This window comes from Phalacrocorax carbo, chromosome 1 (genome assembly GCF_963921805.1).
Source record: "Phalacrocorax carbo chromosome 1, bPhaCar2.1, whole genome shotgun sequence".
NCBI lineage: Eukaryota > Metazoa > Chordata > Aves > Suliformes > Phalacrocoracidae > Phalacrocorax > Phalacrocorax carbo.
The window spans coordinates 217,307,888-217,322,548 of NC_087513.1; the positions used below are offsets into that span (position 1 = coordinate 217,307,888).

Below are 14,661 nucleotides of genomic sequence, written 5' to 3' on the forward strand. Positions count from 1 at the left end.
GGCCTGCTCCCCATCTGCTCCCCTCTGCATCCCCCCAGCATCCCCCTCCCCGCGCGGCCTCCTCAGGGCAGGTCCCCAGCATCCTTTCCTCCATGCCCACGGGGCTCCAGATCCCAGCCCTGTCCCCAGGTCCATGGACCCACCTCTGAGAGGTTCGGCCCAGAGCTGGTTCGGCTCCTCGACCCCGGAGCCCATTTTAGGGATGCGGATGCCCAGGGAGGCTCAGGTGAGACGCAGCCTGCCCAGTAACACCCTCCCCAGTAACACCCCAACCACATCAGTATGGGCTGGATGAGAAGACCCCACTGAGTTCACCCCTCTCTCCTCCCTGGGCTGCCAGGGATGCCATTGTCCCTGCAGCGAGCCCGCCGGGTGCCTGAGGCACCCCCGAACTGGCCTGGCAGGCAGCCGGCTCAGCTGCCCGGCCGCAGGCGGGGGATCTCTGCCGTCACCTCCCCGCAAAATGTCTCAGCTCGGCGCTAAACAGCCGAGCTGGGTCGCGGTGCCCATCGTGGCTGGGAGGACGATGCCACGCTGCCGGCCCCAGCGTGAGAAATTCCTCCCCTCCAGCAAACGCCAAAGGTCAAATCCTGCCCAGCACCAGCTGCCACCGCCCCACCTCCCCATCTCCCGGTGCCCGGGGTGCACCAGGAGCACCCTCTGCCCGGCTCCTCCATCCCCGGGGTGCACCAGGAGCACCCACAGCCCGGCTCCTCCATCCCCAGGGTGCACCAGGAGCACCCACAGCCCGGCTCCTCCATACATGGGATGCAGCAGCAGCACCCACAGCCTGGCTCCTCCATCCCCAGGGTGCAGCAGCAGCACCCACAGCCCAGCTCCTCCATCCCCGGGGTGCACCAGGAGCACCCACAGCCCAGCTCCTCCATCCCCGGGGTGCACCAGGAACACCCACAGCCCGGCTCCTCCATCCCCGGGGTGCACCAGGAGCACCCACAGCCCGGCTCCTCCATCCCCGGGGTGCAGCAGCAGCACCCCCAGCCCAGCTCCTCCACCCATGGGGTGCAGCAGCAGCACCCACAGCCCAGCTCCTCCATCCATGGGGTGCACCAGGAGCACCCACAACCCGGCTCCTCCATCCATGGGGTGCACCAGGAGCACCCCCAGCCCAGCTCCTCCACCCATGGGGTGCAGCAGCAGCACCCCCACCCCAGCCAGGCTCTGACCATGCCCTGCAGCCCCCCAACCGGTGCAGGGCTGTGGCACCGTGGCCGGGCCGTTTCTGCCCCCCAGCCTGTTCTCCCCGTGCCACAAGCCTGCTGTGACACCGTAGGGCGTGAGAAGGCCGGGACCCACGGCCCGAACCCCGCAGCCCCCCCCAAAAAAAGCGTCGCCGGGGGCACATGCAACCCAGCGTGGGCTGATCCTGCACCCGCCAGCAGTCGATCCTTGGAGCAGCCGTGCAGAAAGAGCTTATTCCGGTGGGGACCCCCAAGCTGGGGACCAGCAGGGTGCCCCCACCCACCCCAGTGTGGGGGTCCCGCTGTGCCCCCCGGCCCTGCGGCTCGGCGGGGTGGGGGAGGAAGCCGGCCCTGCCTTGCGTCATGGAAAGAAGCGCCCGTGCCGTATTGTGCACCGCGGCCCTTTCCTCCCCTTTATTGCCCTGCTGATGTGTTTGTGTCCGCCGGAGGAAACGCCGGCAGCGCCGGGACAAACGCCCGCACACGCATGTCCCCACGCCGCCCTCGACGGGTCCCCCGCCCCAGCGAGCCCGCCGGCCCCATGCGTGGGGAAACTGAGGCAGGAGCAGCCCCGCGTCGCCGGCATCGGTACCCCGAGCCCTGGTATCCCCTGGGGTAGGATGGGGAGCTGGGGGGGGGTGGGTGGGGGGTGGGGGAGGCAGCGCCCAAGCGTGGCCGCCCCCCCAGCCCCTGGGCACAGCGTGGGCCCCCCCCAGCTCCTTCCTGCTTAGCCAGGCTGCGAACGCGTATCAATTAGGGTTTGATTCATGGGCCAGTCAGTGGGTAATTGCATTGTGGCCGGCGGCTGGGAGGGAGAAGAGGCACAGACATCTTCAGCCTCACCCCACAGCGGGGTGGTTGGGGGGGCTGGCGGGGAGGGCAAGAAGCCCCAAGCCCTATAGGCACCCCTAAAGACCCCACCCAGGCTCGGGGAGGGGGGTCCCAAGCGCAGCCAGCACCCAGGGCACTGCCAAGGACTGGGGTCCTGGAGCATTTTGGGGGGGGGATGAGCCGTTCCTTGCCCCCCGCCCCGGGCTGGCGTGTGCTGGAGTGGGGCAGCCCGACAGGATTGGGCCCCCACCACTGAGCCCTCGTATGTCCCTGGTCATGTCCCTTTGCCCCGTGCTGCTGCAGCCTCATACGCCAGGGGGGCAGCTCTGCCCCATCGCGCGTCCCCCCTTCTTCCTCCTCCTCTTCAGTGCCGCCCCAGCAGCCCCCAGCCCAGGCTGGTGGTGCAGGTTAAAACCAGCCCCCCACCCCGCATCTGGGTGGCGTTTGCTCCCCTGGGACCAGGGGTTGTGGCTCCCCTCCAGGTCCCCCCGACCCCTCTAGGTCCCCTTTTGCGGGGGGCGGGGGGCTTCAGCCAGGTCTCGGTGCCCACCCACCTGTAAGCCCCCTCCTAGGTCAGAGCTAGTTGGGTGCTGGGGCGGTCTGGAACCAAGAGGGGTCACAGGGACCCCAACACCGCAGAGAGGGGCTGCTCGCCCCGGCCAGTCACACGTCCCGTGCTGGGTGACAGCTCCGATGTCCCCAAGCTTCATCCTGCCCCTCCTGGGGGGCTTGGCGAGCACCGGCCGCCCTCGGGCGCGGGCCAGCTCCTTTCCCACCGTCAGCAGCTTTCGGCTGTTTCCCGGAGAGCGTTTCCTTCCCTTTATTTCCCAGCGCAAAGCCCTGGGTCGCTGCCTCGCTCCAGCCTTGAAGCCGGAGCCCCCCGGAGCCCTGCCCGGCCCAAGCCCACCGCAGCTCTGGGCTGGCCCCGGGCCCGCAAAGGGGGGGACCGCAGCTCTCACACCCCAAACCATCAGCGCTGCCTGGCACTTGGGTCAGGGATCCGGCCCGGCGGACAGACGGACGGCGAGGCGGGGTGGGAGCCCTCCAGCCTGGGCTGAATCCCTCCGAGCCGCCCCTTCCCCAAATTCGGACACGTTTGAAGGCGCAGGAGCACAAAGGACCAAATGTTTTTCCATCCACGGATTGGGGTGCAGCGTGTGTCCCCCCCCCACCCCGAAATATGCAAGGAGGGAGGGGACGACTCAGGATGGGGTGCTGCTGGGGGGTGCGAGGGGGGTCCCCCCTTCACAGCACCACCCCCCCACCTCGAGGACTGGGTCCCCGTGGATGGTGGGACATGCGCCCTGCCTGCGGCCGAGCTCTCAGGGCTCCCACAGTGAGCGGAGCCGGGCAGAAGGACACGGAGGAGCGGGGGACCCCGACTCCAGCACCCCGATACCCCCCGACACACATGGGACCCGCATTCCCGGGCGCTCCCAAACGCACCGCACCCCCAAACCCTCAGCGCACAAGGGACTCTGGCATGCGTGGGACCCCCGGCCCCCTCCACCCCCGGCCCCGAGACCACCGACACCCCGGGGTCCCCACTTTCACGGGGCCGGGTGCAGCCCCCCCCCCCCCGCCCCCCAAAACGGGGTCGCTTACAGTGTCCTGGGGGGTGCCCATGGCGCGGCTGCGGGTGGGCGCTGCGGGACCCGCACCGGGACCGCCCGGTCCAGCCCATTTCCTCCGGCCCGGCGGGATCCGCACCCCCCTCCCGCCCCCCACCCGCCGCCTCCTTCCTGCGTGGCTGCGGGGGGGGACGGGACACGACGACACGGAGCCCAGCGTGTCCCCAAGCCCCGGGGAGGGACACACAGACACAGCTGCCCCCTCCCCGCCCCCCGCAAGGCGCTCCGCACCCCGGTGGGACCCGCCCCCCCCCGCCTCCAGACCCCCCACTCCTGGATCCACCGAGCCCACGGGGGTCTCACCCTGCAGCCGGGACACACACCCCCCCGACCCCGCCCGGGCCGCTCCCACAGCTCCGCGCCTCAGTTTCCCCACCGGGAAGCTCCCGGGGGGTCTCGCAGCCCTCCGCTGAGGTTTGGGGGGGGGGGGGTGAGCGGGCTCGGGAAAGCCCTCCCCCAGCCCAGCAGGGAGCTCAGCCCCGGCGTGGGGTGGGGGGGTCCCGCACCCCCCATCCCACCGCACCCCCACTCCGTGCGGCGCCGAGCACGGCTGACCCGGAGCCCCCCACCCCCCAAAAAAATAAACCCGTGGACCCCCGGCAGCGGGTGGGGAGTGGGCTCAGCAAGGCTGCCACGGTCGCCGCTTCCCCGGCTCTCGGGTGGGAGGTGAGGTGAGTAGGGGGTCTCGAGTGGGAGGGGACGCGGTTGGGATGGGGGTCCCGGGTGGGCTGGGGGTCTCGGGTGGGAGGGGAGGCGGTCGGGGTGGGGTGTCCCCGGTGGGTGGGGAGTGTGGGGGGACCCGAGGGGACACCCCGTGGGGGTCCCACCGTCCCTACCTGTAGCGCCTCGGAGCCGGGCACGGCGTCCTCCACCTTCAAGAAAACCTGCTGGCCCCGTCTGAAAAAGTGAAGGAGGGCGGTGAGGAGGTGCTGCAGCCCCGGCACCATCCCGCCTTGCCTCGGCTCGGCTCGGCTCGGCTCGGCTCGGCTCGGCTCGGCCCGGCCGCGCTCCCCGCCCCCGGGCTGGGGCCGCCGCTCCGCTCCGCTCCGCTCCCCGCCCCGCTCCGCCCCGCACCTGCTGCGCGCCGGCTCCGCGGGGCCCTGGGGGCGGAGGGCCCGGGGGGGGGGTCCCGAGGGGCCGGGGGAACCCCGCCGAGGGGGTCCTCGGGGTGGGGAGGGGGTCCTAAGGGGCCGGGGTGGGGGTCTCCGGGGTGGGGAGGGGACCGGAGTGGGGGTCCCGGGATGGGGAGGGGACCAGGGTGGGGGTCCCCGGTGTGTGACAGGGGCCGGGCTGGGGGTCCTGGTTTGGGGAGGGGGCTGGGGAGTAGCTCCCCGGTGTGGGGTGGGGGCCGGTGTGGGTGTCCCAGTACGGGGAGGGGGCTGGAGAATCAGTCCCCAGTGTGGGGTGGGGGCCGGGGTGGGCGTCCTGGTGTTGGGTGGGGGCTGGGATGTCGCTCCCCTGTTTGGGGAGGGGATCAAGGTGGAGGTCCTCGGTGTGGGGTGGGAGTCGGAGGGTCGCTCCTGGTGGGGGGGTCCTGGTGTGGGGTGGGGGTCCCGGCATCACTCTCTGGTGTGGGGTGGGGGTCCCGGTATAGGGTGGGGGTTGGGGCTTCGTTCCCCGTTGTGGGGCGGGAATCCTCCCACTCTGTTGGGTTTGGGGCAGAGGGTTCAGGTTGGGAGGTGCCTCCCCCCTTCCTGAGCAGGGGTCGCCCCCCAATTCCTCCCCCACCCCCTGCAGCCCCCAGCTAAAGCGACACTCCCCTTAAGAGCTGTGCCCCAGGCTTGGGGTGGGGGTTCCCCCTCCATCCCCCCATCGGGTGCTGAAAGTCTCACCCCATTTTTGGGCAGGGATGCCAGGGACTGGCTCTGGGGGTTGGGGGATGACTGCTGGAGGGCCTGGTACTGAGACCCCCCCGTCCCCCATTCCTGGGGGATATCAGGGGTGTTCCCCCCACCCCAACACTGGAAGAGCACCCCCATCTTACACACTGGAGAAGACCCCACTTGGGGACCCCCATAGGGATGCAGGGGCTTTACCCCCAGCCTCCTGGACACCCCCCATCGCCTTGGGTGGGAAGTAACACCCCTCCCCCCCGAGTCTCCCACCCTCTCCAGGGACAAGCACCCAGATTTCGGGGGTGCCCAGCCTGAGCTGTATGGGGACCCCGGGGGCCACCTTGCCGCAGCACCTACAGAGGAGAGGGGTGCTTTGCCACCCGCCATCCTCATCCTCACCCTCCCTGCGGGCTCAGCTCGGGGACCCTACCCCGAAGAAGAGGGGGGGTGCTTTGGCAATGACGGAGCAAGACTAGAAGGGCTTCGCCCAGCACGGCGAGGGGTCCCTGCGGAGGGGTGCAGCCCCCCGCCATGCTGCGAGAGGGGTGCGGGCAGTGCCACCGAGTGAAAACGCAAAGAAACGGGCCGTAAAAGGGGCAGGAGAGAAACCTGCGAGCCAAGAAAACATTAGGCCAGTGACCACAACGGCAGGGCCCGCCAGGGCTGGCATCCCGCCACCATCTCCTCCGGGCAAAGGAGGAAGGTTTGGGCTGGGGGAGGAAGGCCTCCTTGCTCTTCCTCCATACCCAGATCGGCTAAATTGGAGCTAAACCGGCCTAAGCCACCAGTAACAGTTGCTTAAGTGCTGCTCATGCTCTTATCCTCTCCCAGGGGCTGCTTGGCTCTTGCCAGCCTTATCTTAAGCCAATTCTTCAGCCAGGCTTAGCAGAGGGGCTGCACGGTGGCGGGGGGAAGCCGGCAGGTGCAGGGCCCTTCGCAGGGTGCCTGGCCCCGCACCCCAGGACTGCGGCTGCCTGCGCCCGGCGCTGCCCTCGGCCTGACAGGTTTTGGCAGTGCATCCTGGCTCGCAGGGCCCCAACACTCAGCCCCGCCACAGAGGGGTGTCTCCAGGACCTCTGCGCCGCAGGCGCTGCAAAACACCCCAGAGACCCTCCTATGTGCTAATGCCACATGCACAGCCACGCTATCAGACATCAGAGAATACACACATGCAGCCCCTGGTGGCTGCAGGTGTTGCCCCACGCACAGGGGGAGCTTTGACCGGAGGAAAAGCGCAGGTCCCTGGTTTTGCCTGCCGTCAGCAGGGAGGGACGCCCTCCCCAGGCCAGGGTGCTCTGGGGATGCGCTAGTGGCTCGTAGGGTCTCAACCCCTCTCACATTGTCTCACAACCCTCAGGGGAACACCGAACCCACAAAAGCCCGGCTGCTGGGGGGGGCAGAAACGTCACTGAAGGGTGGAGAGTACCTGCAGCCTGCTCCGTGCACCCCACACCGGCACCCTGCTCCCTGCATGTGCCAACCTGCATCCAACCTGCACCCCACGCCCTGTGTGATGCAACCTGCACCTTGCGCGCTGCGCCCCACATCCTGCACCCCGCACCCCACATCCTGCACCCTGCACCCCACAGCTCCCTGCGTACTGAGCCATGCACCTCATATGCTGCACCCCATGCTCTGCATGCTGCACTCTCCCACCTGCACCCCGCACCTCGCATGCTGCACCCCACCATCCTGCACCCCACACTCTGCAGCCTGTACCCTGCACCCTGCACCCCACATCCCTCTCCCTGCACCCCACTCCGTGCACCCTGCTCCTTGCATGCTGCACCCCACCATCCTGCAACCCACACCCCTTCCCTGCACCCCACACTCGCTCCCTGCAGCCCACACCCACTCCCTGCACCCCACACCTTGCTCCCTCCACCCTGCTCCTTCCATGCTACACCCCACCATCCTGCACCCCACACCCTAAACCCACACGCGTTCCCTGCACCCCACACCCCACTCCCTGCACCCCGCGGCCCGCGGGCGGTGCCGGGGCCAGCGCGGAGGGGGGTGGGTGGGGGGGGGTGTCACGGTGGCCAGCGGAGCCGCAGGGCCATCTAGTGGCCAAGGGCCACCCCGGGGGGGGGATCACCCGGGGCAGCCCCACCCGTGCAGAGGGGTCCCGCCCCGGGGGGTCCCCAGCCCTCAGCTGCCCCCGGGCTTTGGGGTGCCGGTGGGGAGCACCCCTGCGCCGCGTGGGGAGGGACCCCGCCACCCCCACCCCGTCCCCAAGCGGCTCCTACAGCTCGAGTCCCCCCGGGGGGATCGGGGTGGGCGAGGGGCAGGGATGGGGCGCCCGTGGGTGGTGGTGTCACCCTGATGAGTCACCCTCCAGCTGGGCTCTAATTAGAGATGGCAGCGGGGGGGGGGGGGGCGGGGAGCTTCGTCAGCCGCAGCCCTTGGCGAGGCAGCAGCAGCAGCAGCAGGGCACCCCGGAGCCGCCGGGCCACGGCTCGGCACCCCACGGCAGGGTGGGGCCACGGCTCGGCACCCCACAGCGTGGGGGGGGGGGGGGGGGAGGGGTGGCGGGGGGCGAGGGCAGAGCCAGCCAGCACCCACCTTCAAACCCCAGGGCTGGGTGCTCAAGCCTTGCACCCCACATCAGCTCCCACGGGACAGGGTCTCACCGTGGGGAGTGGAGCGGGCCACCGCGGGTCCCCAAAATCAAGCGCTGGGGTCCCCAGCTCTGGGGACACCCCGCTGCAGGGACCCGAGCATCATCATCATCACCCTGCTGGTTCTGCCCAGCCTGTCCAAGGGCTCGCCCACGGGAGCCCGGGGACACGGGGGTGCAGGGACACGGGTGCAATGACACAGGGTGCGGGGACACGGGGGTGCAGTGACACGGGGGTGCAGTGACACGGGGGTGCGGAGACACGGGGGGTGCAGTGGCACGGGGGTGTGGGGACACGGGGGTGCAGGGACGCGGGGGTACGGGGACACGGGTGCAATGACACAGGGTGCGGGGACACGGGGGTACGGGGACACGGAGGTGCAGTGACACGGGGGTGCGGAGACACGGGGGTGCGGAGACACGGGGGGTGCAGTGGCACGGGGGTGCGGGGACACGGGGGTGTGGGGAAACGGGTGTGTGGGGCTATGGGGGTACAGGGATACGGGGTGCAGGGACACGGGGCTGCAGGAACACGGGGGTGCGGGGACACGGCGGTGCAGGGACGCGGGGGTGCAGTGACACGGGGGTGCGGAGACACGGGGGGTGCAGTGGCACGGGGGTGCGGGGACACGGGGGTGTGGGGAAACGGGTGTGTGGGGCTATGGGGGTACAGGGATACGGGGTGCAGGGACACGGGGCTGCAGGAACACGGGGGTGTGGGGACACGGGGGTGCAGTGACACGGGTGCGGGGACGCAGGGGTGCAGTGACATGGTGCAGTGGCACAGGGGTGCGAGGACGCAGGGGTGCAGTGACATGGGGTGCGGGGACACGGGGGTGCAGTGACATGGGGGTGCAGTGGCACGGGGGTGCGGTGGCACAGGGGTGCGGGGACGCAGGGGTGCGGGGACGCAGGGGTGCAGTGACATGGGGATGCGGGGGTGCGAGGACGCAGGGGTGCAGTGACATGGGGTGCGGGGACGCAGGGGTGCAGTGACATGGGGGTGCGGGGACGCAGGGGTGCAGTGACATGGGGATGCGGGGGTGCGAGGACGCAGGGGTGCAGTGACATGGGGTGGGGGGACGCAGGGGTGCAGTGACATGGGGGTGCGGGGACGCAGGGGTGCAGTGACATGGGGTGCGTGGACACGGGGGTGCGGTGACATGGGGGTGCGGGGACGCAGGGGTGCAGTGACATGGGGATGCGGGGGTGCGAGGACGCAGGGGTGCAGTGACATGGGGTGCGGGGACGCAGGGGTGCAGTGACATGGGGGTGCGGGGACGCGGGGGTGCAGTGACATGGGGATGCGGGGGTGCGAGGACGCAGGGGTGCAGTGACATGGGGTACGGGGACACGGGGGTGCAGTGACACGGGGGTGCGGAGACACGGGGGTGCGGAGACACGGGGGGTGCAGTGGCACGGGGGTGCGGGGACACGGGGGTGTGGGGAAACGGGTGTGTGGGGCTATGGGGGTACAGGGATACGGGGTGCAGGGACACGGGGCTGCAGGAACACGGGGGTGTGGGGACACGGGGGTGCAGTGACACGGGTGCGGGGACGCAGGGGTGCAGTGACATGGTGCAGTGGCACAGGGGTGCGAGGACGCAGGGGTGCAGTGACATGGGGTGCGGGGACACGGGGGTGCAGTGACATGGGGGTGCAGTGGCACGGGGGTGCGGTGGCACAGGGGTGCGGGGACGCAGGGGTGCGGGGACGCAGGGGTGCAGTGACATGGGGATGCGGGGGTGCGAGGACGCAGGGGTGCAGTGACATGGGGTGCGGGGACGCAGGGGTGCAGTGACATGGGGATGCGGGGGTGCGAGGACGCAGGGGTGCAGTGACATGGGGTGGGGGGACGCAGGGGTGCAGTGACATGGGGGTGCGGGGACGCAGGGGTGCAGTGACATGGGGTGCGTGGACACGGGGGTGCGGTGACATGGGGGTGCGGGGACGCGGGGGTGCAGTGACATGGGGATGCGGGGGTGCCGCGCTGCCGTTGCATGCAGCCGCTTGCTCCTCAGCCAGCACGCAACAGAGCTCGGTTCCCCGGCCGGTTTGTTAACGACCCGCCGTAATCCCTAATCCCGCGCTGCTCCGGCTCCCCCGCTCACGCAGCCCCCCGGGGAGCGTCGCAGTCGGGCGGGTGGGGGACAGGCAGCAGCGGGCCCCCCCTCCCCGACCCCTGCACAGGGCCGGGAGCTGCTGGGGAGAGGCCAAGGAGCGCGTTTCCCAGCTGTGCTTCCTCCGTTTCCAAGCCGGGGTGGATGGACGGGCGGTGCCCATCGTGCCTCTCCCCGGGGACTCGGGGCGGCCGCCTGCCAGGCCCCCCAGCCCCGCTTCAGCTGGAGGCAGTTTAATGGCAGGAGGGAGCAAGGTTCATGCAGCCTAGGAAATATTAACCCTTATTTCACACAAGAAACGCCGGGAGAAACCCCCTTCGGTGTTTTTAAGACCCACAACTCGGCTTTTCCCTCGGGGAGCAGGAGGTGCTGGCAGCAAACGGCAGCAAAGCACCAAAGCCGGGGGATTTTGGGGGGGGGGCAAGAAGCAGGGCTGAGCCTTCAAAGCCCACGTAGCCCCAAAAAGACCAGCAGCAGGTTTTTCCCTACAGCCAGACCCCTTTGCAGGTTGTGTGTAGGAGGGGAAGTGGCCAAAACGTGTTCCCAGAGTGGCATCTTTGGGTATACTGGGAGCACTGGGATGCTGGGGGCCGCCGCGGTGCCTTCGGGGATACTGGGAGCACTGGGATGCTGGGGGCCGCCGCAGTGCCTTCGGGGATACTGGGAGCACTGGGATGCTGGGGGCCGCCGCGGTGCCTTCGGGGATACTGGGAGCACTGGGATGCTGGGGGCCGCCGCGGTGCCTTCGGGGATACTGGGAGCACTGGGATGCTGGGTGCTGCCGCGGTGCCTTCGGGGATACTGGGAGCACTGGGATGCTGGGGGCCGCCGCGGTGCCTTCGGGGATACTGGGTATACTGGGAGCACTGGGATGCTGGGTGCTGCCGCGGTGCCTTTGGGGATACTGGGAGCACTGGGATGCTGGGGGCCGCCGCGGTGCCTTCGGGGATACTGGGAGCACTGGGATGCTGGGGGCCGCCGCGGTGCCTTCGGGGATACTGGGAGCACTGGGATGCTGGGGGCCGCCGCGGTGCCTTCGGGGATACTGGGAGCACTGGGATGCTGGGGGCCGCCGCGGTGCCTTCGGGGATACTGGGAGCACTGGGATGCTGGGGGCCGCCGCGGTGCCTTCGGGGATACTGGGAGCACTGGGATGCTGGGGGCCGCCGCGGTGCCTTCGGGGATACTGGGAGCACTGGGATGCTGGGGGCCGCCGCGGTGCCTTCGGGGATACTGGGAGCACTGGGATGCTGGGGGCCGCCGCGGGGCGACTGGGCTCAGCGGGCTCCAGCGGAGCTCTGGGGACGCGGCCCTCAGTCGAGATGCTGTATCCGCAGAGAAATTGAGGTGTTATTTCTCCGGAGGTGCGGATCGGGGGGACTCTGCCAGCAATAAAACCAGGTGGAAATAAATCCACCTGCCCCCCCCGCTCGGCAGCTAACGCCCCCCGGAGCGGGGCGGGGGGTGCGGGGCGATGCTCGGGGCGCCGCCGGCTCCTTCCTCTCCCGTTACAGACCCCTCTGCTGCTGGGGGGGAGCGGGGACCCCCTGCCCGCGGGGAGAGCTGGGCGTGCGCAGGGGGACCCAGACCTGCGGCGGGGCATCGCTGCTGGGGGGTCTGGGGGGGTCTGGGGGGGTCTGGGGGGGTCTGGGGGCGCTGGGGCTGGCGGGGCAGGGGCTGCTCCTGCGCCTGCTGGGGCGCCCCCTCGGAACCCTGCGTGCGTGTGAACGGGCGGGCGTGTTCCCTGTGTGCACGTATGCATGTGTGCAAGGGGGGGTGTGAATGCATGGGGGGGTGTGCATGCATGCAAGGGGGTGCATGCATGCAAGGGGGTGCATGCATGGGGGTGCGGCATGCAAGGGGGTGCATGCAAGCAAGGGGGGTGCATGCATGCAAGGAGGTGTGTATGCATGGGGTGTGCATGCATGCAAGGGGGTGTGTGCAAGGGGGTGTGTATGCATGGGGTGTGCATGCATGCACGGGGGTGTGTGCAAGGGGGTGTGTATGCATGGGGTGTGCATGCATGCAAGGGGGTGTGTGCAAGGGGGTGTGTATGCATGGGGTGTGCATGCATGCAAGGGGGTGTGTATGCATGGGATGCATGCAAGGGGGTGTGTATGCACGGGGTGTGCATGCATGCAAGGGGATGTGTGCAAGGGGGTGTGTATGCATGGGGTGTGCATGCATGCAAGGGGGTGTGTATGCATGGGGTGTGCATGCATGCAAGGGGGTGTGTGCAAGGGGGTGTGTATGCATGGGGTGTGCATGCATGCAAGGGGGTGTGTATGCATGGGGTGTGCATGCATGCAAGGGGGTGTGTGCAAGGGGGTGTGTATGCATGGGGTGTGCATGCATGCAAGGGGGTGTGTGCAAGGGGGTGTGTATGCATGGGGTGTGCATGCATGCAAGGGGGTGTGTGCAAGGGGGTGTGTATGCATGGGGTGTGCATGCATGCAAGGGGGTGTGTGCAAGGGGGTGTGTATGCATGGGGTGTGCATGCATGCAAGGGGGTGTGTGCAAGGGGGTGTGTATGCATGGGGTGTGCATGCATGCAAGGGGGTGTGTGCAAGGGGGTGTGTATGCATGGGGTGTGCATGCATGCAAGGGGGTGTGTGCAAGGGGGTGTTTATGCATGTGGTGCGTGCATGCAAGGAGGGGTGTATGCATGGGAGGTGCATGCACGGGGATTCATGCACATGGGATGCATGAGGGTACACTGCAAGGATGGGGGTGCATGCAGGCAGAGCGCACATGCACAAGAGACATGCACGTGTGGGTGTGTTTGTGCAAGCGTGGGGTGCGTATATGCATGGGGGGGAGTATTTGCCTGTGTGCATTTGGGGGGCACGTGTATGCTGATGGGTGGGGGGGTGCATGCATGGGGTTGCACATGTGTTGGGGCTTGTATTTGCGTCCATCAGCTGTATGTGCATGTGTGCGGGTGTGAGGGCACGCATGCTCCCCGCCTTCCCCGCTGCCCTCCCATCGCCGAGGCCAACCCCACAGCCAGCGCGGGCACGCCAAACCCGCCACGGGCAGCAGGAGCACCACAGCCCCTGCCCCACAGCCCCCCCCCCCCCGCCCCGCGTCAGCCGGCCACTTCCCAGGGGGCTGCTGTGGTTCCCCGAGACGGCGAGGGAGGAGCAGCAGCTCTGGGGGCAACAGCCCAGTATTTGCCCCCTTGCACCCCCATATTTGCTCCCCCGCCCCTCTGCAGCCCCACATTTTTACCCTGTCAAGCCCATGTTTGCAGCCCCACATTTGCACCCTGTGCACCCCAGTGATTGCACCCCATGCAGCCCCGCATTTGCACCCTCTGCACCCCACGAAGCCCTGCATTTGCACCCTGTGCAGCCCCACTCTTGTACCCTCTGCACCCCAGTGTTTTCACCCCATGCAGCCCCACATCTGCACCCCAGTGTTTGCACCCCATGCAGCTCGGTGCTTGCACCCTGTGCAGCCCCGTGGCAGCCCAGCCCCACCCTGAGCCCCCCTATCTGCCTGCACCGGGGCACGGGCTCTGCGCTGGCCAGGGACACCCCTTCCCTTTCCAGCAGGACCGGGGGCAGCCGGTTTACCCTGCGCCACGTGCTGGGATGACGGAGCCCCCCATCCCCATCCCAGCCATCCCTGGGGCCGCTCCTGCCATCGCTGCCACCCCAGGAGCTGACGGCACCCATCACCCCGGTCACGCTTGTGAGCCCCACGGGTACCCCGCACCCAGGCCAGGGGGTGCGACCGCAGGAGCCCAGGCAGGGCACAAACGCGGGGCCGAGCAGGGACGCAGGTGTCCTGGCACCCATCCCCTTGGCAGGGACAGTCCCTGGGAGATGCCAGCTGCAGGGACCCGGTGGCAGCACGTCCCGGGCGCAGGCGGGGAAGGTTTCGCTGCTGCCGTTGCTGCTGTCATTGCTATCGCCGGGTTTTGAGCTGGATAACAAAGGAGCCCGGCTGAGCGAGCGATGCCGGTGACGAATAAGTGATGGAGCCCTTGGAGGGTCTCTATGGAGACAGCTCGGAGCGCGGTGGGGGGCCGCTGGCAGCCCCCGCATCCCAGAGCCGCGGCCGGGGAGCCAGGGCTAATTAGGATGAGCGTGATGGCAGAGCCCTCTCTGCTCCCCGGCCGCTGATTTCCCTTCCCAAGAAGGCGGCTGGGCCCCCGCAGGGCCGGCTGGTCAGGGTTTAAATGGCTGTTTGCTCCGTTTCCGTCCCTCTCCGGCCGACAGCAGCTTCATTCTGCTCCTCACCTGCTTCCCCCGCATGGAGCCAGCTCAGCCAGTCCCTGGGCATGAGCAAGCCCCGGCTGTGGTGGCCACAGGCATCGCCAGCTCAGCTTGGAAGGGGATTTTGCACCCTGGGTGGCTCAGCCCTGCTGTCACACACACAGCCTGTCCCCTGAGAGCGTCCTGCACGCGTGGGGTCAGA

The 14,661-nt window shown here is 68.9% G+C and overlaps 1 protein-coding gene across 2 annotated transcripts in view; it reads right to left on the reverse strand.

The window, feature by feature from the left end:
* Positions 1 to 14,661, reverse strand: part of PDE2A (phosphodiesterase 2A) — an 87,650-nt gene that overhangs the window by 37,404 nt on the left and 35,585 nt on the right. The window contains exon 2 of one of the 2 annotated variants that reach the window (XM_064441605.1): positions 4,498 to 4,558. In XM_064441605.1, coding sequence (XP_064297675.1) covers positions 4,498 to 4,558 — 61 coding nt within the window. Of the gene's footprint in view, positions 1 to 3,635; positions 3,823 to 4,497; positions 4,559 to 14,661 lie in introns of those variants that run through there. The other variant, XM_064441607.1, reaches the window with a different exon arrangement.